General features: G+C 45.2%; 1 protein-coding gene across 2 annotated transcripts in view; it reads left to right on the forward strand.

Moving 5' to 3' along the window:
• LOC106570076 (RNA-binding motif, single-stranded-interacting protein 3) overlaps positions 1-25861 on the forward strand; it is a 357318-nt gene that overhangs the window by 120141 nt on the left and 211316 nt on the right. Inside the window, exon 1 of one of the 2 annotated variants that reach the window (XM_014142038.3) lies at positions 6129-7254. The exons of the other annotated variant lie outside the window; for it this stretch is intronic. Coding sequence (XP_013997513.1) covers positions 7180-7254 — 75 coding nt within the window. The 5' untranslated portion in view covers positions 6129-7179. Of the gene's footprint in view, positions 1-6128; positions 7255-25861 lie in introns of those variants that run through there. 2 annotated transcript variants of the gene reach the window in all.

The following is a 25861-nucleotide window of genomic DNA, read 5'->3' on the forward strand; positions in this document are numbered from 1 at the left end:
CTTTATTTTTGGACATTCCACAATGTGTTGTTCTGGCACCAGGGAAACACTTCTTGAACTTGCCTTGTTATAGGAAAAGAGCTTGATGGTTCACTTCCATGTTGGCCCACCACCATCCCTGTACTCCTGACACGTTATTGAACCTTTGGTTACCTCTGTGAAATATCAAGCTGCTCAATGGAGCCAGTGCCAACTTGTATAACATTTGTACAACCCAACCAAGTCCTAGGCTTACTACCAAGGCACACAATATTCACATATGGAATTATGGAAATGTCTCAACCAGTCTGCAGTCTCCAGCAGATCCAGTTTGATGCAGACCTGGGTTCAAATTCTATTTGAAGTCTTTCAAAATACTTTGAGCGTTTGCTCTAGCCTGCCTGTGGTGCCAGATGGCCAGGGTTTGCTGTTTTGGGACTATTCTATTGGTCCATTACGCCAGGTACTGTCAGCTCATCAAACACTAATAACGTAGTTTGAAATGATTTCAAATAGTATTTGAACCCAGGTCTGGTATGTGTTTTTGTAACGTTGTCACATCGCTCGTTTCAACTCAGCGATTGTTCGTTTGTTGTGTGAAAGGAAATGTAGAGCTTTTTGGTTTTTGTAGGAGACGTTCTGCCCCATTTACCGGCTCTCTTTGATGATTTCAGCAGCACTAATTACACCGTCACCACGGATGCAATCTCTAAGTGCATCACCCCCCCCCCCTCCCCAACCTTTTACTCTGGCTAATATCTCAGCGCATTGCTACGGAGTCTCTTACCAGCCTCCAACAATGTCTCACTATAATACTGCTGTACCTAGCCTGTCATTGGTGATGGCGTGCTATGGAAATGGCTCGTTGGAATGTGTGTAGAGTGATGTTCACAGCCTTTTGAAAGTCATACATAACATACATTTGGGTCTCGTAGATTGCTTTGTTGGCTGTAGAATAAATCCGTCAAGCATGAAGCCAATGTTTCGCTGGGAAGGAATGCGTACTACTCGCCTGTAGTATCAGATTCTATTGGAACCTCAATGCATGGTAAAGGACCAGCGTTTTACAATAGTGCACATTGGACTGGCTAATATTATGAGATGAACAGTTATACATTTCATATTCATAGTCATTCATGTACATTTCTTTGTATAGTATATTTGAGTCATTTAGCAGATGCTCTTATCCAGAGCATCTTACAGTTAGTGCATTCATCTGAAGCTAGCTAGGTGATACAACCACATATCACAGGCATTGTAAGTACACTTTTCCTCAATAAAGCAGCTATCAGCAAAGTCGGTGCTCGTTAGGAAAGGCAAGGGTGTTTTTTATTTTATTTTTCAATATAGTTCTGCACAGCCACGGACGTCTCTCCTGGGCTTGATACTTTGCATGCAGACGATGAGACACAAGGGAAGTTAGTCGAGGGCTGGGGTAGGGTTCTGCTCCATTTACTTTTCTGAAACATTCCCCTCAGAATGGGACTCTCGCTCTGGCTCTGGCTCTCTCTCACTTTCTCTCTCACTTTCGCTCTCACTTTCTCTCTCACTTTCTCTCTCTCGCTCTCTGTGTTCTCATTCCACCGTGACGTTTTGTCATTCCAGAATGGCTCGACGGAGCTTTACTGCACCACTGCTGTCCACCCGTCCTGGTCCTTTCACAGCAAAATGTCACAACTTTATTTGCTGTTGTCTTCAAGCAATGTTTTGAGGGGTGAGGGAACTTCTCTACTCCTGCCATGTCTTCACAGAAGAACTCAAGCGACCCCTGTGATTACCGTGCCTCTCTAAATCCCTGGCCCACGTTCAGTTGCCAAACGTTGCGAATGCTGCAGATAGAAATCCCATGAATAGAACCTACATGATTTCTTGGTTGACATCTACTCATGTTTGTTCTACTTTGCATATTTCATGCGTGTGTCCATCTGAATGCGCCCCTGCTCTCTTCCCACCTGGCCCTCGTCCCACCTCAGCTGTGCCACCCCCAGCCATGTCCCTAGCAACCCCACACGCCTCTAAAACTCCACGATTCTCGAGTGCTCCTCAGGTTGGTTCATGGCTATTAGGCTATAGACTTCTGCCTCCAGCCGATGTACTGTATGTGTTAATTATTAAGGTTAGGATTAGGGCCGGGAAATCTGGTCTTGGAACTGTGCTGAATGGCACTTCAGCCCTCGGAACATGCCGGAATAACCTGAACCTCATATACTAGTCTCTCTGACTGCAGTGGCACAGTACCTCACACCTACCCACAGCTGCACGGCCACCTGACGTGACTCACATAAACTCACCTACTCTCAATCAAATAATCTCACACGCTCTCGATCACACATTCTCAAACACACGCCCGAACACACACACGCACGCTCACATGCACACACACGCTCACGCTCGGACTGACAGGCGTCTGTTACCAAGCATCTCCCATCACTCTAGCACCGGGCCTCCTTTCTCAGTACAAGACAATTTATAACAGCTCAGGTTTTTCTGCGAACAGCCTAATCAGAGAACCAAAGAGAGATTAATAATATGTTCTGTTGTGTTTCATCTAACTGCAGTAGCAACTCTACCTCTCATAGGTTTCATGTTTCTAACTCATTGGTGCTTCTCAACCTCCGCCTTCTTCTCCTTGGCATCCTTGGATGGTAGTAAATGACTCACACAGGAAGTGGAGTGATACAGAACAACGTTGGGCATCTGCGGCGGTCAGGTTCTTGAGCTCCAAGTAGAGCCGCTGTCACTGGCTGCAGTGTTTTTCCACAAATTACTAAGCCCTGTGCTGCTCCCCGCATTCCCACCCCCTCTCCCACCACTCTTCCTTGGCTCGGTGTCAGCACTCCCTCGAATTCCAAGCATCTGGTCAGTTCTAGGAAACGCCTACGACTGTCCAGTGGAAGGAAATGGGAGCCTCTTGATTGCACCGAGCCCCTTGAATAATGTGCCACTCATAGAGAAGTTGTTGCCGAGTAGCGGGGGAGTCTCGGTCTTGGTTGTCAATGGAGATCTTCCAGGGGTTCTGGGGGAGCCTAGTCGTTTCTGTTCTGCTTTCACTCTTGGCTCTCTCTCTCTCTTTGTAGCTTTCTCTCTCAGTCCTGTATCTTCTCAGTGTGGATTCAGGGATATTAGTAGGATATTTCTCCAGAGTCAGATCAATAAACAGGTCAATAAACAGAAAAGGGCAGGTATTAAAGTATTTACAGAATACTCAAAAATCTCTTGAAATCAAAGAAAATACATGGCAACTTACCATGTAATTTTACTTTCCCATATACATTTGCCTGCAAATGTAGATATGATTTAGTCATTTTTATACTAAGAATAGAACATGTTGGCAATGGCATTAAAGACAGGTCTTCTCTCGGGAGGTAATGTCTCCTCTCACAATGAAGTTGATGACTAAGGACAGCTTTGCTATTCATAGTTCTCATCTGGGTTGTTTAGAGGAGATTGTGTTCACTTTGTGCCATGGGAGAACCATCTATCCTACCTGTTCACTTCATATCCCACAGATGACTCACTGCACACTGCATGGCATCTTTACGAGTATCTGTCTGTGTGATCCACTTCCAGTCTCTTCCAGCCTCACAATACGGCTGTTTGACAATGGCCCCTGGTCAGATCCACACCCAGACTGCTTTGTGATACGGCCGTGTCTCTCTCTGCTCTCACCTCACACAGACTGTGATGTTTCCATATAGCCGTCCTTCCCTTCGCCCCCTCGCTCCAGCTCTGTCTCCCTGGAAGCTGCAGAGATGAATCAGGGCTTGTGTGCGCATTTTTTTGTGTGTGCGTTTCGAGTGAGTGTGTGCGCGTGCGTGTGCACATGCGTGTGTGAATCACAGTGGGGAACCTATGCATCACTATCAATCACAGGAGAAAAAAAACGGTATCTTTCCATCCCTCTTTCTGTTGGCGGCCATGATTAAACAGCTGGCTTCATATCGCCCCTGTCCTCAGCCTGACGTCAGTCCACTGATTCACTTCAGAGCCCCTATCAGTGCCGAGGCAGAGCTGGCACATCCACATTCACCCACCCTCTTTCCTTTTGCTATGATGGAATACAGAGCAGAATATTTGGATGAACGTTGGGCCTTACTTGCATACCCGCCCACATAATGTTTACAAGTCTTGAGCCATTGAATGCTGACTTATAAAACTTCAACATTAGCCAAGAGTATCTGCCTCGTTCCAAGTAAGTATTGAGTCTCAATTGAAGGGCTGCATGTTCCAAACCCAGATATGGCAATAACAATTAGTGAAGTGTTAACGTGTCAATCCTGAGTAGTAATTTGTGAAAGTATGCACCAAAGGCAGTAGACGTAACCACACAAAATGTCAGAATGCTCTCTCTCGCTCTCACTCTACTTGTCTCCCTTTCTTATTATTTTCTGCCCCCCCTACTCTCACTCTTTCTTTCTCTCCCCCTCCATCCCTCCATTCTGTGAGTAACCCTGCCAGTCCTTCTGTCCTGGAGCTGTTAATCTGTCTGTGGGATGCTAGTACTGATTCAGTCTGCCCACTAGCATGCATGCTGCCTACGTGCGTTGCCATGTACTCTACTGTATACAAAACTACATGTTTGAATGAGGAAAGAAATTGCCATTGTAAATCCATGTGCAAATTGTGGCATAATTGAGCTGGGACCTATTTTTTTAAGTGATGCACTGAAAATCGGTAATTTGGTCTGAAAACGTCAATTAAGGGGAAATTACCCTCGTGGGTTCAGTCTGTCTGTGTGAATTCTCCCTCAGTGACTGTAGTATTGCTTGACATATCTATAGCAAATGTTTGTCATTTGAAATGCTTTGCATACCACATTTGATTGATTTTTTTTATAGATTTTTATAATTCTTTGCTCACTTTGAAATCAAGGATAATTTTGCTAATTGACTGAAAACAGAAGCCCATGAACTTGTGGACTTGCACTCACTGACCTCCATAGGTTAAGCCACAGTCTGTGTGTGCAGCTAAGGTTCCTCGCAGGCCTAAGAGAAGGTAAAAAACTGCCTTACTACCATCCTGCTGCTGTCCATTGGACTCCACTGTCATGCTATAGTCTATTGTAGTGGGTAGAGCGTGACCTTTGTAACGCCAGGATAGTGGGTTTGATTCCCTGGACCACCCATAAAATGTATGCACGCATGCCTTTGGATAAAATTGTCTGCTAAATGGCATGTATTAGATATTATAGCATCAAACAGTGTCAGTTTATAGCTGGTAGTATATATAGTGATTTTCCCTCCAGCACTCTTTACCCAACACTTTGATCTCTCTTCGCACCAAACGGCCACATCTAGATGCAGGTGGAAAGTGTTCTCAATGTTGTCGTTTCATAGCGAGAGGAGCGTAACTGGTCAGGTAGAATGTGTTATGTCGGGAAACATTTTTGTTGATATTTGAGTCATTTAGCAGACGTTTATCCAGAGCGACTTACAGGAGCAATTAGGGTTAAGTGTCTTGCTCAAGGGCACGTCGACAGATGTTTTTCACCTAGTCAGCTCGGGGTATTGAATTAGCGGCCATTCAGTTACTAGCCCAATGCTCTTACCGCTAGGCTACCTGCCACCCCTAACATGTGGAGGCATAGCACCCAGAGTGATCATTTAGAAAGGATTGTAAATTATGTTTGCATTTGAGTATGTTTTTAAGTGCTGGTCTGTCATGGTTACACGGGAAAAACAAGCAAAATACGTTTGCACAAATATGATGTATCATCACAGCAATATGGAGGGTATAAATTAGACAGGACGTTGATGCACTGTCGCTAACTGACAGTGTCATTTACCTCCGAGAGGAAAGTGAACGCTTGAAACATACCTAAGCAAAACCTGTCGTTGTTTTATAGTTTTATACAAGTATAGGAGTCATGTTTAAGATGACTGATTTCTTCCGAAATAAAATCATCCCACATTGATGGAGGAGAGTTTAAACCAGGCGTTAGGTCCTTTGGCAGCCAGTAGGGGGAATAGCCTGCCTGCCTGCCTGCCGTCCCCCTCTCCCCACTCCTTTCTCTGGCTGTGGAAATACTGCAGCCCCCTGATCTGCATCTGGATTGCTCTCTCACACTGAGCCGACTCAAGTCCCTCCTACCGGCTGTGCAGGACGAGCCCCCTTCACCACACACGCACACACACACACACAGAGACAGACAGAGAGAGAGAGAGAGAGAGAGAGAGAGAGAGAGAATTTTACAAGAGCAGGAAAAGGGAGGAGCGCAGACAGGAGACTCTCTGGCTTGTCTGTCTGTTGGGCACCTGGGACACTGTCATTGTGCTTCTCATTCTAGTATTTTTTTCTCTCCTTCTCTGAACCAGCGGACCGGTTGGGAGTCCTTTTTTTTCTCCGGTGCCGTATCAATTAGGAACTGGGATTGTTTCTGTGTAATCTGCTCTGCTCTGGCTGAACCGTTACACACTGCGATTGCTTCATTGGTTTGTTCCTGCCTGTCTCTTGCGTTCCGATTCGGACCCTTCCCAAAGTGCATCTGTTAGTGCGCTGCTGAGGATATATCCTGTGTCCAACAGTACAACATAGAGCAGCTGGGATATCAGACTATAGAAGAGGGAGAGAGAGAGCAGCCGAGTGAGCAACAGAGAGAGGCAGATACAGAGAGTGTGAGAGAGATTGAAGCCGAGGAGCGAGGTAAGCTATAGCGAGACAGCTTAAATAGAAAAGTGATCTTTATATCCTCCCCTTTTCCTTGTTTTTCCTTTTCTCCTCTACTACACTCTCCTGTGCCAGCAATTTGTTCGCAGGACTGCTTAGAACCACTGCCACCTGCTTATCTTCCTCCTCTACCTCTCTTCTCACGCGTTACTATCCGACGCCAGCCAGTGAGGGAAAGACAGGACACGCAGACAGGACAAGCAGACAGGACACGCAGCAGCGTCCGTTTTTTAACTCTTGTGGGGAATATTTTTGAGAAACTGAACGAGCATCTGCCGAGCTCTACTACAGGAGATTTAACTGAAAGGCGTTGTCGGGCAGGAACTACCCCCACAGAGGCAACCCCTCTCCCAGCCACTCTCCGTCAGACGAACCCTGCTTGCTCTCCGGAGGACCAGCAGTGATTCAACACACCAGTGTGGACGGGAAAAATAAGGGACCTACAGTCAGAGAGCCAAGCCCCAGTACTACTAACGCTCGTCCGACCGCCTCCGCGCAACCATTCCTTGCCACGGCGCTAAGGATTCCAGCTATATGGGCAAGCGATTGGAACAGCAACCAATGTACCCTCAGTACACATACTACTACCCCCACTACCTCCAGACCAAGGTAGGGCACCCACGGCTCATCACTTCAGTACCTTTAACCTCCCTCCCTCCCACACCCCTACCTCCTCCCATCCTCCTACTCTAATCCTCCCCCTCCTTCGCTCCTCCTGTCAAGCCGCTGAGTGGGGATGGGGTGTGAACGATGGCTGGCCTTGGCCGTGATGGTTTCAGATGGCAAGTGGCTTTCTGGGGTGTGCATGTCTCTCTCATTTGGTGAGGCATCACAACGCTAGCTTGTCCAGCCTCGGCACGGCTTGTGGAGCTGTCCGGAAGATTGATTAATTAAGGCTAACTGGATTGGAGCGTGATAGGTCGCTCCTATGTTGTGATTGTTAGGTTGGCAAACTGTTAATCACACTGGCTTTGTCACGTTTCTTGGTCTACTATATTAAGATACTGAGAATTAATATTGGGTGAAATATCAAGAGGGTGGCGTGTCATTAGTCAGAAACACAATGAGAACCACAATTGAAATAAGCCTCCAGGCCTTTTTGTGTTTTTATCCTCAATCATTTTTTATGTATTTAATGTTGTCTACGCCTGGAGCAGCCTAATACTTTTCATTATCTAATACATTCCATAAATCAAACAATGAGACGACTACACACCCATATCTCCTATCCTGGCTCAGCCATGCCTTCATCCTTAGAACTGACATGGTGGCCAGCCACAGGCTGAAAGTAAACAGGCATCCGCCAGGGCTGCCTATATTTGCTCTAGCCGTTGTATGCATCACTACCTTTGGCGTGGAAACCTAGGCTCTGGTTGGTGGCTGATGGCGGGACAGTTGGTAGACTTAACGTCCTCCGTCATTAAAAATAGAAACTAATGCAGATAAAGCCATGGAACGTCTTTCGTCCTCTTCCCTTCCTATTGTAAAGAGCTGCTGAGGTAGCTAGCTGGAGGATCCTAGAGGAGAATATCGGCAGCCCGACCTGGTAGCCCACTGGTTTCTCTTCTGATTTATAGTTTAATACATTTGTGCTGCGGCCATATGGCTTCTCTCTCACTCTGCCCCCTCCCCTCTCTATCCCTCTTTTCCTCTGCCTCTCCCTCCTTTTTCTCTGTCATATCTCAGAGGAGCTCATCTCAGGTCTCTCAATCAGAGGTCCCCTCAGCCCTCCTTTCCTTCCGCTCTCCCTCCCTCCCTCACCACTCCACTGCAACCCCCCCCCCTTCGTTGTCGACTCCCACTCAAGGTCAGAGCAGATCGGGCCCAGCCTCCGTCAGCGATTGATGTATCCTTGAGTGCGATATCCATGTCATGCAAACTCGTCTGACCAACGGCGGCGAACAAACCCAACAGCACCTTTTTTAAAGTCGTCGAGAAATGGTTTTATTTTCCCGGCTAGTTACTCTAGCTGGTGCCCAGTATGTATGTATGTATGGCATATGTATGTATGGTCCTCTGACCAGGGCCAGTGATGTGAGAGCAGAAGGCTCTCTCTGTGACTGAGAGTGCAGGTTAGGGAGAGCTGCTATCCCACACTACCATTAATGATCATTGATCGGTAGATTATAGGGTAGGGCCTTGGCAGGCTGGCGTGAGGACTGGGCCTCAGCATCAGACGGCAGCCGCTTGGCCACACAGGCAAGCGGCCTCCCTCCCCACCCTGAATTAAGCATCCATCTAAAGTCATCCAGGACTGTCTATTCATCTTCATTTCAGCATGCTCTGGATAGGGCCTCATTCTCCCAAGGGGGCATAAATAACTGCCAGCGATGAAGGAGATAGGGATTCTAGGGAACGTAACTCATACCAAATTGTTGCCATGCTCGTCCTTTCCCGACTCCATTTTATGACACATATCGGAAATACTTCTCCGCCCGCCGAGGAATATATAGAATCTCCAGAACATCTGGGTTCCATTAGGATGAAAAAGTATATTATGAGTTTAACACTGCCTTACATCTTCTCGGTATGAAGGAATTTCATTGTCCGAGGCGTTTTCAATTTCAAATGTCTCATACCTTCACATATATTTTGCTGGACCCGCCGCCGTTTGTCGACCACGTGGCGGTCAACGGCGAGGATTGGCATGTAAAACTCAGAAAGGAGATGAAACAATAACATTTGGCCCTCTATTGATTAGTGCAGTGGAACATAGTGATTTATTCCTGAAAGAGCATTCCTACGGCTTGTTTTTTTAGGAAGGTGAAGGGAGCCTGCAGGACAGTGCTTTGATAAGGGAATCGTTTAAAGGCCTGTTTCTATTCCCATGCTGCTCTGTGAACGAACGGAGCCAACGCTGAATCTCTCTCAGATATGGTACCTTATTGAACATGGTGACTAGGATTTCACTAGTATTCTGTATTTGATTTGAGTATTTGTTTGGTTTTAATCGTAAGTGAATTATAGATGTTATACAAATGAGGAAATTACAGTAAATATATGTTCCCTTAACAATTCCACCTCACAGATCAATGATGTCATTTAATGATAGTTATTATGGGAAATGTGTGCATTTCATCCAAACGCTATGTCTGTATGCAAAATTCTGTATGCCTTGGCATGTCATGATTATCCTTAGAAACTTGAATTGACAGCTATTTTGGTTTACGACTACAGAATTACCAAAGTACAAATTGCAGAAGATCCCGTTTATTTGCCCCTTTTTGAATGCGTCTCCTTTTTTTGATGAATTGCCTCGCTTATGCAGAGGCTCTCATCTTCTACGGGACAGCCTACAGTAGTCACCAGAGTCCACTGTACTACGATGACACCCCCTCATAGTCCTAGTCATTACACCCTTCCTATCAAGAGATGAGAGAGACAGGCAAACACACCGTCTGTGTTACAGTCACGCTAGTCGAGCATACAGAGAGAAGCTCAGAGGCGGACACAGAGATAGATTTAACAAAGGCTAATATCCCGGGCCTTAAGTAAACACCAGTCAACGGAGGCCATTGAGTGGCTTTATGTCTGTGTCTGCCTGGACCTTGGGATCCATTTATACTCTCTCTAATTCCTTATGGTGGGAGAGTGGGGGTAGGAGATGGGGGGTGGGGGCGATGGGAGTGAGGCTGGGGCGGGTTAAAAGCAAGGAAAAGGGTTTGGTTACATTACACGGGGTGAGCCATTGTTCAACAGAACCATCTAAATCCTGCTGCTTTCAAGCCAGGCTGACACCCGCTAGCTGGCCAGCGCTACAGTATATCCCCATTCTGGGTGTAGCCTTTCAGTGTCGCCTCATCAAAGGCAGAGCAAAGCGAAAGTTCAATTCTTTTGGGGTTAAATTGGGTTTTAATGCTGTGGAACAGAGCTAGTCATCTGCTTGCTGCAAATCTCCACGAGGGCAGCACAAAGCGCTCCAGCTAGGAGAGGATATTACATTTAGTGTTCATGAGCTAAAGGCTTATTATTCATGTGACGCAACATATTAATATAACACAGACAGCGTCACGGAACACAATTAGTCATTTATAGACACAATTGTTAATACATCCTTCAAGAGGGATTGAACGAAACCACATGCCGAGGCCGTGCTGTTGAAATACAAGCATTAAGCTAATTTAGTCAGTATACAACGAAGGTTGGCAGCGGCATCTCAGCTACCTCCCTCTCTACCTTGTTTTCCCTCCCCCGGATCACCGCCACTATCCGGGGGCTTTTGATCATTAATCAACCCACGCCCGCATCTCTGGTTTTTATCTGCCTAACGCCTGTTATCTCGCCATACAATCCCTCTCCCTGTAGCTGTCACTCAGTGGAGTGGATAGCTTCATTTATCTACCTGTGTGCTGTACATAACACAGCGCCGGGGCACTCTGGCCTCCTTCTCATTTATCAACTGACAACTCGGCCCCCTATCTACACACATACATTACTGTACCCGCTGCCCGCCGCCACTGCTTCCTCCTAAGCACTGAGTGAGCTACAGAGGCCTGGGGCCTCATTTATAAACGTTGCGAATGCCCAAAATATGCCCCAAAAGATGCGTGCGCCAGTTTTCACGCAGAAGTTGGCATTTATCAAACTTAACTTGACGTGGAAATGTGCTTATCCTCCCGCAAACCTTAGACCATGCGTACGCACCGTTTCTAGTGTTGAAGTATTGCATTTCAAGAAGGCGAAAGGAGCCTAGTAGCCTTGCGCAAATGGGGAATATATAACAACAACAAAAACACTGGTAGCCTACCTAAATATAATAACAAGATGCAAACATCTGCCATTACTGATCATTTGCCATTATCTTTGTATTCTACAATCATTAGAAATAGGCATACATTTCCAATTATTTTGGTCATTTCATTTCCATGATCATTGCAGAACATTTGTCTGACTCACCTTGTCTGACTGCGATAGACCAAAATAGCCTATAGGCCTACAACGATTAAGTTAGTATAGGCTACCATTCGTCCCATCTCTCATTTAATTGGACCCACTTCACAGAAAAGCTATTTCAAGTATTTTGCTCTCTGCGATCCGATCCGAAGCTGATAGTTTAATGGTAGAACAGAGACGGTTCACCTTTTCCGTTGACGTTTTGTCTGTTTTACGCCAGGTCTGATTTATAATGACAAACGTGCGTGTGTATGGTGTGTCCCAAGTTAATACATCTCTATACTTTGTTTTAAATGTACTCAACATTTATAAATTAGGCCCCTGCCCCTTACACACTCAGGTCCATATCTCATTATGGCTGCTTTGTGAAAGTGTGTTCTGCCTTTCAACATTCAATATTCATTCTATCGAAGACAATAAAAAAAACTGGGAGAATTTGATGGAATCTTCCATTTCCTCTGTTCCAGTCTTTTCTAGTTGAACCCGCAGAGCTATAACAATCAGGTGGGATTTAGGGACTTGGATTTACTGTTAAATGTATTCTCCTGTAAATGTAACTGTAGCACAATGAATGTAGGCATAGTGTAACCTGCATACCCTGAATTGCTTATAACCACAGATGCTCCCTGATTGTGAGTCTGTGAGTGAGTGCTGCTGGTGGTGGTGTCAGTGTGACCTCAGGGAGCCCTCGTCACTGTGTTCTCTGTCCCCGGCCATCTGGAGCCACAGGCAGCTCTGCTCTGCTCTACAGAGGGAAGCTAGGCTGCTGCTGCTGCTGCTGCTTCTGCTGCTGCTGCTGCTTCTGCTGCATGGGGGGGGCAGGGGCCAGAGTATAGCAGAGTCCTGCAGCACTACAGTGGAGTAGAGTGGGCACAGGGATGCCCAGTGGAGTCCTTCTGCGGATTCCTTTGTTTCCCGGTCTTGCTTTTCTGCAAGTGCATGCTCTATTTTTTTGGTCTTTGATGCTGTGGCTCATACACATGACCTTCGTTGCTGTCCCTCCCTCTCTTTTTTTTTTTGCCTTTCAAGTTCACTCCCATTTGTATCTCCCTCGCTCCATAATTTTCTCTCTTTCGTTCCTCTTCTTTTTCTGTCTAACTCCCTCTTTCCTGGAGCCCCCGCTGACTACTGTGCAGGATGGCAGGAGTGGTGGTCGAGGCACCTTCTGTAAATGCCCATTTTTACATTCACTTACGGATATTAACGTCAGAGAAGTAGGACATGAGTAGAACTAGCTGCAGGGCTGGAACACCAAGTGCCTTGTATTCTGAACTGCGTAACTGGATTTCCGAGGGTACAAGATACCATCTCACTTTGCCCCATTCTGGAAAGACAGGACAGAGCAGACAGAATGTTTATGAGAGAGCCTGCTGTGAGTGCCGTTCCCTGTTAGCATGTACTTGCCTCTCCGAGCGAGGTTAGGCAGCAGCTATGGGGTTGAGGGTCTTAGCTACATCTGGAAGAGACTGACAGGATGTTAGTGAAAGGTGTGTTGTTCTACTGTAACCGTAGACCCGGCTGTCTGTCTGCTGTGTCTGGCCTGCCTCTGCTCTGTCAGCCCGGCTTCAGGACGGAAAGTGCGGTGTGGTACCCAGAGTGTCGGCGTGGCGCAGTGCTCTCTCACTCAGAGCTAGCCGGGGTAATTGCTCCTGCATTTTTAATGAAGGGGCTTCGTTTGAAGAAGCCGATGGAACCCCTGCTTTTTACGTACTAGAGAAAGGCTGTTAGTTCGCATGCGGCTGTCCGGGAGTCTGTGAGAGTGAGTGGCTTGTCTCTATTTTTATACGCAATGACAGATAATCATCAGCCTAGACTAGCCATCCTCTCAGGGACATGGCATGGCTGTCCCAGCACTCCGTATGGTTTCAGCTTATTATAGGGTTATATTCTAGTCTGTGGTCTGAGCCATACCAGCCGTCTATGTTATGACAAACACAGAAAGCCTAATGACATCGAAGCAGAGAGTAGAGCTCCCCACTCAAAATGAGCCTATGTTTTAAGACAAACCAGCCTGCAGATAATAACAGAAACAGAGTTAAGAGTTTCTGGAAATTGTTAAAAATGGGAGTCTCACTTAAAGTTACAACCTTGTTCAAATGGGGAGCCTTTTTGGGTTAGCACTCTGGGAAGCGTACCAGGGTTTGCATGTTGGAGTAAGAGAGTTTCTTCTAACGGTCACATTTTTCATTACGGGATTTCATCGTCCTAATAATGACATCATGGTTTGACAATACTAATCCTTTGGCTGTGCACATCTCACTCTGTGGAATTAGCTTTTTATTTCCATTCCAGCCACACAAACCAATGACCTAGTGTCTCTAATCAGATCTGCAGACATGGAAATGGCGGTGTAGCCTTACCAGGGAGGCCCAGCCTGGCCTCTCAAACATGTATAACCCCTAACATTTACCCTACAGAGCCGCACTAGCAGTGGCAGACTCAATGAAAATACTGTCACACCTGCTTGAAAAATGGCTCAGGAAAAAGCCAATTCCGCTGTGAATGAGGATAAGCAAATAGGCATAAGGGCTTGAATAGCTGCCAGTACTGCCGGATCCTTCTAACTAAATCACAATGAGTTCCTATACAAACAGAGATAGGTGCAGCAATTTTGTGTGGCAGATGAACCTTTTCAAGCTTATGGGCGAACAGGGATAACCAAACGCAAACAGCCCTTTCTCTGGACTCTATTCGTGTTAAATGACTCAAGCCGCATTTGTGGTTTTTGTCTGAGTGATTATTTTGGCAGACCTTCAGAACGCCCTAACCCCTCCCCAATGCCACGGCTTGGGAGTATTAGTCAGTGTGTGGAAAAACACAGAGTGCGACAGGTAGGCGGCATGAATTACAGTGCAACGACACCGGTGTAGGACGAGGGCGAGCCAAGTAGTCACGCTGCAGGAGGGTGAATGGAGAGTCTGAGAACGCCGTCGGCATTATAGAGTCGAATAGGAGGAATGATTATTATTATAGAGTCGAATAGGAGGAATGATTATTATTATAGAGTCGAATAGGAGGAATGATTATTATTATAGAGTCGAATAGGAGGAATTATTATTATTATAGAGTCGAATAGGAGGAATAATTATTATTCTTCGCCAGTAATTAGTAGCACATAAACAGCCGTCGGCAACAGAATTAAAAAGGTGTCATTATGATGTGTGTTCTCCATACAAGATGTCTCTTCTTGCACTTTTCAATAGTTAATCACTCTGCTTTGCAGTCAGCCACATATTCTCGGGGTTAAGGTTACATTTTGTAACAGATGACTGCATGTGACTGACCTGCATGGTTCAGGCTTTGATGTAGAACACCAGTTCCTCCTGCACAATCTGCACTGGTGCGTACAGTATTTCCCATCTCTTCTCCTTTCGTAAATTATTAAGGTCACCCACATGTTCTGGGGAGAAGAGGATAGGGAAGTTGCATACCGCGAGTCGACGGCTTAATGCCTCGTGTCTGTGAGAGAGAAACAAACCTTATTTGGCATGAAAGGGCGTCACGACAGCGCCAGTTAGAGTTGTGAATGAAATCTAGCCTACTAAATGCAAATGTTAGTTTTTGAATACTTACTGTGGAAGTGTGAATAGAATCTAATTGTTTTTCCTATATTTTGAGTCCTTGGGCTTTTTTAGAATACATGGGTAAAAAAACACTTGATTATTAATTCCCTGTCGCATTCCCCTCTCTCATTAGCTTTTTTGAGGACCCTGTGGAAGACTGCTATCCATTATTTATCACCTAGCCCCAAAACAGCAGCTGCATGCTTGTGTAATTGCCATATGTTCTGCTTTTGCAAGCATATTGGGAAGAATTATTTTGTAAAGTGATTTATATCAGGCTTGCGAGGACACACTGCAACAGACATCTCCAGAACTTGTTCTCTGCTAACAATGACTGATCAAAAAAGTTCTCAGCTCCGATAACTTGAACTTTAGGCCACATTGGCCAATTAACCACAATGGCATCTTGCCTAGTATCTGCAGATGCTCCGGCAGAGCTACTGTCTCACCATTAGAATTCAGCCGATAAAGCAATCAAGACTTGCTGGTACAGAGCTGCAGTCTGCTCCATTCAGTCCTCAGCACTTTGGGCCTGCAATTATTCACCAAGCTGACATGGCCTCTCCTCCAAACGTTGAATAAACACTCCGGTAACAGTGACGCAACGTCCCCCTAGCCACGCAGCTACAGTTCTACAGTTTAGACTGTTACTGTAGCCTCTCTGAAATGTTTATGCCCCAGTTATGTATCTCCGTTCGAGAGCGGATCGTCTGCCGTTCTGTTTGGGTAGGGTTCGCAGTTTTACAGCCGGAGGTAGCTGCAGCAGGAGGCCCTCTATCCGGCCTTGTAGGGGCATGGACTCCCTTCGCTTCCAGTCCCAGGGCTTGTCTGTAGCATTAGCGCTGCACATCTGTTTATCCCATCCACATGTGTAGAGGAGGCCCATGCCGTTATACTGAGCAATTACCACCATGATTGGTGGAAGAGGGAGGTCCTTTAAAGGCTGTCTAACGGGGGGGGGGGGGTTATCTAGCGGATCACTGGCGTTGTCGTGTCATTACCGTAGCGATGGCCGGGGGGCCTCGTTTGCACCAAGAGGGCTGAGGCAACCCCCCCCCCCTGACATGTGAGTGCGGGTCAGCCAAGGTCACCACACCAAAGAGCCCGACGCAGCGCCTTCAGACATGCATACACAAGAATGTATTGAGATGTATATGGAGATAACGAATGGAGTACATGCACACAAGAATAGTTTGTGAGAGAAAACATTATTTTATGTATGTACAGAAATGTACAGACACGCACTTTTCACATATTAATGAATACTGTGACACACTTCAATCGTGCAAAATCCATACTCATACATACATTGCATCCCAAATGGCACCCAATTCTCTACACTATATAGAACACTACTTATGAACAGGGCTCTGGTCAAAAGAAGTGCACTATATAAGGAATTGGGTACCGTTTGGGACGCACCCATATGGTGCGTACATACGTAAATACGTACATAGCATGGTAATACACATAAACATACACACTCAACTTTTGGAGAAATTAAAACTGGCAGGACTTGCATTGGAAGAGGAGGGGGGAAACGGTGCTGTGTTGTGAGAGAGGGTGGGAGCACTGCATAGCTCATTGAGTTCACTGAGCAGAGTGGCACACAATCAGGCTTACACACACACGCACACAGACACATACTGCACATGCACGCACTTACACACACACACAACGCGCACAAGCACACACACAAGCACACACAGAGCCAGACAAACAGACACAGACACACACACACACACACACACACACACACACACACACACACACACACACACACACACACACACACACACACACACACACACACACACACACACACACACACACACACACACACACACACACACACACACACACTTCTAAAGAGTCAGGCCAGAGGAGAGGGCCCTGGGAAATGTTCTGTGAAGCGCAAGCTGGAATCTGCACTGGGGAAACCTGATAGCCTGTGTCTGTGCCAAATGCATGAGGTCACCCTGACTGGCCTACCTGCCTTGCAGCCTCCTCACGTCCCCTGCACATTCCTACATCTCCCCCTCACGCCAAATGCTCACAACACCATACAGCATACAGTGCATTCGGAAAGTCTCCAGACCCTTTCACCTTTTCCACATTTTGTTACATTACAGCCTTATTGTAAAATGGATTAAATACAACAACAAAAAATGTCATCTATCTACACGCAATACCCCATAATGAAAATGTTTGCTAATTTATATATATATATATATATATATATATATATATATATATATATATATACTGCTCAAAAAAATAAAGCGAACACTAAAATAACACATCCTAGATCTGAATGAATGAAATAATCTTATTAAAAACTTTTTTCTTTACATAGTTGAATGTGCTGACAACAAAATCACACAAAAATAATCAATGGAAATCCAATTTATCAACCCATGGATGTCTGGATTTGGAGTCACACTCAAAATTAAAGTGGAAAACCACACTACAGGCTGATCCAACTTTGATGTAATGTCCTTAAAACAAGTCAAAATGAGGATCAGTAGTGTGTGTGGCCTCCACGTGCCTGTATGACCTCCCTACAACGCCTGGGCATGCTCCTGATGAGGTGGCGGATGGTCTCCTGAGGGATCTCCTCCCAGACCTGGACTAAAGCATCCGCCAACTCCTGGACAGTCTGTGGTGCAACGTGGCGTTGGTGGATGGAGCGAGACATGAAGTCCCAGATGTGCTCAATTGGATTCAGGTCTAGGGAACGGGCGGGCCAGTCCATAGCATCAATGCCTTCCTCTTGCAGGAACTGCTGACACACTCCAGCCACATGAGGTCTAGCATTGTCTTGCATTAGGAGGAACCCAGGGCCAACCGCACCAGCATATGGTCTCACAAGGGGTCTGAGGATCTCATCTCGGTAGGATGTTGCAGGCAGCAGAACGTTCTCCACGGCATCTCCAGACTCTGTCACGTCTGTCACATGTGCTCAGTGTGAACCTGCTTCATCTGTGAAGAGCACAGGGCGCCAGTGGCGAATTTGACAATCTTGGATTTTTCTGGCAAATGCCAAACGTCCTGCACGGTGTTGGGCTGTAAGCACAACCCCCACCTGTGGACGTCGGGCCCTCATACCACCCTCATGGAGTCTGTTTCTGACCGTTTGAGCAGACACATGCACATTTGTGGCCTGCTGGAGGTCATTTTGCAGGGCTCTGGCAGTGCTCCTCCTGCTCCTCCTTGCACAAAGGCGGAGGTAGCGGTCCTGCTGCTGGGTTGTTGCCCTCCTACGGCCTCCTCCACATCTCCTGATGTACTGGCCTGTCTACTGGTAGCGCCTCCATGCTCTGGACACTACGCTGACAGACACAGCAAACCTTCTTGCCACAGCTCGCATTGATGTGCTATCCTGGATGAGCTGCACTACCTGAGCCACTTGTGTGGGTTGTAGACTCCGTCTCTTGCTACCACTAGAGTGAAAGCACCGCCAGCATTCAAAAGTGACCAAAACATCAGCCAGGAAGCATAGGAACTGAGAAGTGGTCTGTGGTCACCACTGCAGAACCAGTCCTTTATTGGGGGTGTCTTGCTAATTGCCTATAATTTCCACCTGTTGTCTATTCCATTTGCACAACAGCATGTGAAATGTATTGTCAATCAGTGTTGCTTCCTAAGTGGACAGTTTGATTTCACAGAAGTGTGATTGACTTGGAGTTACATTGTGTTGTTTCAGTGTTCCCTTTATTTTTTTGAGCAGTGTATATATATATATATATATATATATATATATATATATATATATATATATACACACAGTGAGGGGAAAAAAGTATTTGATCCCCTGCTGATTTTGTACGTTTCACCACTGACAAAGAAATTATCAGTCTATAATTTTAATGGTAGGGTTATTTGAACAGTGAGAGACAGAATAACAACAAAAAAATCCAGAAAAACGCATGTCAAAAATGTTAGAAATTGATTTGCATTTTCGGAGCACACTCTTAAAAGGGAGTGCTCCTAATCTCAGCTTGTTACCTGTATAAAAGACACCTGTCCACAGAAGCAATCAATCAATCAGATTCCAAACTCTCCACCATGGCCAAGACCAAAGAGCTCTCCAAGGATGTCAGGGACAAAATTGTAGACCTACACAAGGCTGGAATGGGCTACAAGATCATCGCCAAGCAGCTTGGTGAGAAGGTGACAACAGTTGGTGCAATTATTCGCAAATGGAAGAAACACAAAAGAACTGTCAATCTCCCTCGGCCTGGGGCTCCATGCAAGATCTCACCTCGTGGAGTTGCAATGATCATGAGAACGGTGAAGAATCAGCCCAGAACTACACGGGAGGATCTTGTCAATGATCTCAAGGCAGCTGGGACCATAGTCCCAAAGAATTGGTAACACACTACGCCGTGAAGGACTGAAATCCTGCAGCGCCCGCAAGGTCCCCCTGCTCAAGAAAGCACATATACATGCCTGTCTAAAGTTTGCCAATGAACATCTGAATGATTTAGAGGACAACTGGGTGAAAGTGTTGTGGTCAGATGAGACCAAAAGGGAGCTCTTTGGCATCAACTCAATTCGCCGTGTTTGGAGGAGGAGGAATGCTGCCTATGACCCCAAGAACACCATCCCCACCGTCAAACATGGAGGTGGAAACATTATGCTTTGGGGGTGTTTTTCTGCTAAGGGGACAGGACAACTTCACTGCATCAAAGGGACAATGGACAGGGCCATGTACCGTCAAATCTTGGGTGAGAACCTCCTTCCCTCAGCCAGGGCATTGAAAATGGGTCGTGGATGGGTATTCCAGCATGACAATGACCCAAAACACACGGCCAAGGCAACAAAGGAGTGGCTCAAGAAGAAGCACATTAAGGTCCTGGAGTGGCCTAGCCAGTCTCCAGACCTTAATCCCATAGAAAATCTGTGGAGGGAGCTGAAGGTTCGAGTTGCCAAATGTCAGTCTCGAAACCTTAATGACTTGGAGAAGATCTGCAAAGAGGAGTGGGACAAAATCCCCCCTGAGATGTGTGCAAACCTGGTGGCCAACTACAAGAAACGTCTTACCTCTGTGATTGCCAACAAGGGTTTTGCCACCAAGTACTAAGTTATGTTTTGCAGAGGGGTCAAATACTTATTTCCCTCATTAAAATCAAATCATTTTATTACTTTTTTGACATTCGTTTTTCAGGATTTTTTTGTTGTGATTCTGTCTCTCACGGTTCAAATAAACCTACCATTAAAATTATAGACTGATCATTTCTTTGTCAGTGGGCAAACGTACAAAATCAACAGGGGATCAAATACTTTTTTCCCTCACTGTATATATATATAAAACTTTTACATAAGTATTCAGACCCTTTACTCAGTACTTTGTTAAAGCACCTTTGGCAGTGATTACAGCCTTGAGTCTTCTTGGTTATGACACTACAAGCTTGGCACACCTGTATTTGGGGAGTTTCTCCCATTCTTTTCTGCAGATTCTCTCAAACTCTGTCAGGTTGGATGGGGAGCATCGCTGCACAGCTATTTTCAGGTATCTCCAGAGATGTTTGATCGGGTTCAAGTCCAGGCTCTGTCTGGGCCACTCAAGGACATTCAGAGACTTGTCTCGAAGCCACTCATGCGTTGTCTTGGCTGTGTGTTTAGGGTATTTGTTGGAAGGTGAACCTTCGCCCCAGTCTGAGGTCCTGAGCACTCTGGAGCAGGTTTTCATCAAGGATCTCTCTGTACTTTGCTCCATTCATCTTTCTCTTGATCCTGACTAGTCTCCCAGTCCTTGCCGCTGAAAACATCCCCACAGCACGATGCTGCCACCACCATGCTTCACCGTAGGGATGGTGAGCGGAGACTGGTTTCCTCCAGACGTGACGCTTGGTATTCAGGCCAAAGAGTTCAATCTTCGTTTCATCAGACCAGAGAATCTTGTTTCTCATGGCCTGAGAGTCTTTAGGTGGCTTTTGGAAAACTCCAAGCGGGCTGTCAAGTGCCTTTTACTAAGGAGTGGCTTCCATCTGGCCACTCTAGCATAAATGTTTTGGTACCGTTCCCCAGATCTATGCCTTGACACAATCCTGTCACTACATTTGCAAAAATGTACAAAAACCTGTTTTCTCTTTGTAATTATGGGGTTTTGTGTGTAGATTGATGAGGGAAAAAATTATTTATTCAATTTTAGAATAAGTACGTAACAAATTGTGGAAAATGTCACGGGGTCTGAATACTTTCTGATGGAACTGTGGATCTGCTCTGCTCTGCTCCTATCTCCAAAAACCCTTTGAACTAACCTCTCCAAGACACAAACAACACTCAAAGCTCATACACTGGATTCTTTTCAACCCCAAACATACACACACCAAAGCCCATAGCTACACACGCACACAAACACACACCCACGACTTTGTTCCCACCCCACACTGCATGAAAATCACCTCTCTCTCTCCCACACATCTCATATTCTTCCCATATTACGTTAGAATGGACACGGATAATTGTCCTACCGTGATTTTGTTTTTGTTGGAGAGCAGCAGCGGTCTGTCTCCATGGTGTTTTGTACAGCAGTCAGTTTAGCATTCATTATTGCCAGCTTGATAAATCTGTATGACAGCAGTTAGAAAGATCATGTGATGTTTCATTGTTCAAGAAGCACTGACAGAGAAAGTCATACTGTATTTGAGAGGGCTATTTGGAGCTCAAGTGCTCTGAAGGAGAAACAAGTGTGGATTATTGTACTGCACCATCATGGATGGTGTGCCATGGTTGTCAATAGGTTTTAGCTCGTACATGTCTCTGAAATGTACGAGTGGATGCACTGTTTAACACAGACTATTTCAATTTTTTTAGTATGCAGAAAGAGTAACGACTGAGTGAACTTCAAACTGGTTGCATATGTTGGCTTTTGTTTCCCACTTGTAAGCATGAAATTAATTTGTAGTCTTAACTGCTGTTTCAGATGTTTTGAGGGCTACCCCGAATAACCTTAACCTTACCCTTTTGGAAGTCACTCTAGGTTGAGCAGTGTTTTAAATGAGGCTGTGGTTGCGGCTGTTGCGTGCACAGTTTACCCACACTGCAACTCACACATGTTCCCAAATATGCCACCACTGAAATTATATCAAGTCTAATACCCACCTTGTCTACCCTCCCTAAACATATCACTTTGCCCAGAAAATGAAAATGCTAAAGTAAAAACACTAGGTAGTGTATTTCAGGATGGCTTTCTTCCTGCCCTTGCCCTTGTTTTCATTCAAGAACTTGAGAGAGGGCATGATTGCTATGCAGTGTGCTGTAGTGCTTGTACTCATAACGAATTGACCCTATTAGATATTTTATACGGAGATTTACTCATTTTTGCTTAAGCCTGCCTGTCATAACTTTGGGCATTGCTTCTAATTTTGAGAGCCGGCAAAAACAAACCTCTTGAGTTCAACAGAGGACCACCTGGCTTGACTTTATATTCCCTATTAACTAGGGCTGTCCAAGACGAAAGAAAATCTTTGTCGACCGAAAGTTGTTTGTTCTTTCGACCAATCGATTGACTTTTAAATGTGTATTTTTCTATATATACACACTCTGTGTTTTAATATATGCAGTGAGCTTGTCTGATGCTTTAAGCGCACTGTTTGATGAAATAAGACACAAATGACTGAAGAGGGAGCCAGAAATCAAGATAACCCGAAGAAAGAAACTTAAGAGAGCTGGAAAGATTTTTCAGATACATTGAGGAACTATTATCATTTTCAATGGATGTAAAAACACACTTTGTTTTCTTGCTTTTTGAGCTGAAGAAAACATTACTTTGAGATGCTCCACAGCTCATTAGTGGTGGTGTGTTAAGCTGATCAGAAATACTATCAGATCCCCAATTGGGCACATTTATATGCCTACATTTGCACGCAGGCCAGGTAGCCTATAGGCCTACTTCTATGTGTAATCAGGTGTGCATCTTTACTCAACATTGACAGGAGCGCTCCAAACGAAAGATAATGACTAAATTGACAACATTTTGAGAAACAGATGGCTCACAAGTCCTCAACTGGCAGCTTCATTAAATAATACCTGCAAAACACCAGTCTCAATGTCAACAGTGAAGAGGCAACTCCGGGATGCTGGCCTTCTAGGCAGAGTTCCTCTGTCCAGTGTCTGTGTTCTTTTACAAATCTTAATCTTTTCTTTTTATTGGCCAGTCTGAGATGGCTTTTTCTTTTCAACTCTGCCTAGAAGGCCAGCATCCCGGAGTCGCCTCTTCACTGTTGACATTGAGACTGGTGTTTTGCAGGTACTATTTAATGAGCTGGCAGTTGAGGACTTGTGAGGCATCTGTTTCTCAAACTAGACATTCTAATGTACTTTTCCTCTTGCTCAGTTGTGCACCGGGGCCTCTCACTCCTCTTTCTATTCTGTTAGAGCCGTTGTTCTGTGAAGGGAGTAGTACACAGCGTTGTACGAGATCTTCAGTTTCTTGGCAATCAATTTCTCGCATGGAATAGCTTTCATTTCTCAGAACAAGAATAGACTGATGAGTTTCAGAATAAAGTTCTTTGTTTCTGGCCATTTTGAGCCTGTAAAAGAAGGACAGTTTAATTGCTTCTTTAATCAGAACAACAGTTTTCAGCTTTGCTAACATCATTGCAAAAGGGTTTTCTAATGGTCAATTAGCCTTTTAAAATGATCAACTTTAGGATTAGTTAACACAACGTGCCATTGGAACACAGGAGTGATGGTTGCTGATAATGGGCCTCTGTACACCTATGTAGATATTCCATAAAAAATCGGCCGTTTCCAGCTACAATAGTCATTTACAACATTAACAATGTCTACACTGTATTTCTGATCAATTTGATGTTATTTTAATGGACAAAAACAAGGACATTTCTAAGTGACCCCAAACTTTTGAACGGTAGTAAATAAAATGAGTAAATATATATATATATATATATATATATATATATATATATATATATATATATATATATATATATATATATATATATATATATATATTTGCTACTGCTCGACCAAAACAAAATCAAAATGTCGGTCGACCAACAGCCTATCGACCAAACAATTGACTAATTGGGGTCAGCCCTATTGACACACAATACAAGTACAACGTCATTTACTTGAACTGTTGACAGTTGTCAGTCGCTAAGATAGTCCACCTAATAAATTGGCTTTAAAGAAATCTATTTGTTTTGAAGCATACATGAGACCCAGTTGTTAGAGATTTCTCCCTGTACATTTACAAAAATACATCTGACACATTGTCAAAAGGTAGCTGTTATGCTAATAGTTCACGCATCAATAGCACTAGATAAAACACCACATGCTCCACATGCTGCATTGTAATGATTCCAGTTGGGCAATTAATTGTCATCAGCTGTATCTGTTTTTTTATTTTTCTTCCTCTCCATGGGATTAGGTGTTTGTTTTTTCTGAGTATTAGAGATGGGAAGCTAATGGAGAAAGTCAATGCTTGCTTGTAGCGCTGTTTTAGCTGTGACCCGTGTAAATTGGGGAGTGACCCCGGTGTTGTGTCGATGAGGTGCAGGAGGAATCCAATCTCCTTGCTGGGATATCGTGTGTTTTAGTAGCACTCTTTGATAACTATTGACCCCCAAAGATCTTCTCATTCCCCTAATAAAACCTGATTTGTTTTCGCCCACAGTGACCCTGGTTAGAAAGCTTGGGCTCCCTGGCAGTCATGGCAAAACAAATGTTGAATCGGATCAGACATCTCGGTCCCCTACCATTAGATTTGAGCAGGGGAAAGAGAAAATGCATGATTTCTCCTCTAGACAATCTCTAAACAATTTGACTTGTAAAGAAATCATTATCTGCAGGGCTACAATAATCAATTAGAATGTGATACATCGAATGCAGCTCAATCACTCCAACTCATCTGGATTCAATGATTTCCATCCACCGACTTGCCATGCTGTCATCAGCAATGTCTAACTTCTCTCCCATGGTTTTGAATAGCATTTTCTTTTATTTTTCAATTACAAGTTGGGGGAGAAAGGAATCGATGGGAACAGACAAATGACATACTTAAGGCATTTTGAGCAAGGCTGAAATCACACTGAGCATCATGGGCTGGATGGTTAATGAGTCAGTCAGAGTAACGCTCTTCATTTTGCTATTTGTTTCCTCTCCATTTGGCCTCCATTTGCGGTAACTATCTGGAACTCAGTGTCATAGGCATAGCTGTCTACACCACACCAAGACATATTAAGTCTGTTTTAAACGCAGTACAGGGTGCAACTGCACCCGAGTAATTCGATAAAAGCGAGTGCAGGGAGGGAGGGAGAGAGAGATGGAGTTCGGCTCGGCAGACACACAATGCGGTTGCAAGCGGATCGTCAGTGCCTCTCAAGGTGAAAAGCATCAGGTGAAGGTCTAGTCGTTTGCAATCCGGCAGGCGCTTAGATCCGCTACCCACGCACCTTGCTGCCTAAGCGCCTCAGAAAGCCACTCTGGGGATAACAAGCGGGGAAAAGCCAGAGAGGACTTAAACACACAGAAGGGTTTCTCATGGCTGAACTCAATTTGAGCTATTAGAGGAGGGAGGGAGGGAGGGTGGAGATGGGACGGACGGAGGGAGGGAGGGAGGGAGGGAGGGAGGGAGGGAGGGAGGGAGGGAGGGAGGGAGGGAGGGAGGGAGGGAGGGAGGGAGGAGCTGATAGAGAAAGAGATGCAACACAGAGAGAGTGGTTGTAGCACAGACATAGCTAAGTCAAAAGCTAGACATAGAGAGATTGAGTTAGGGACCGAACAAGACT

The sequence above is a fragment of the Salmo salar genome, chromosome 14 (assembly GCF_965601325.2).
Source record: "Salmo salar chromosome 14, fSalSal1, whole genome shotgun sequence".
In the NCBI taxonomy this organism is placed as follows: Eukaryota; Metazoa; Chordata; class Actinopteri; order Salmoniformes; family Salmonidae; genus Salmo; species Salmo salar.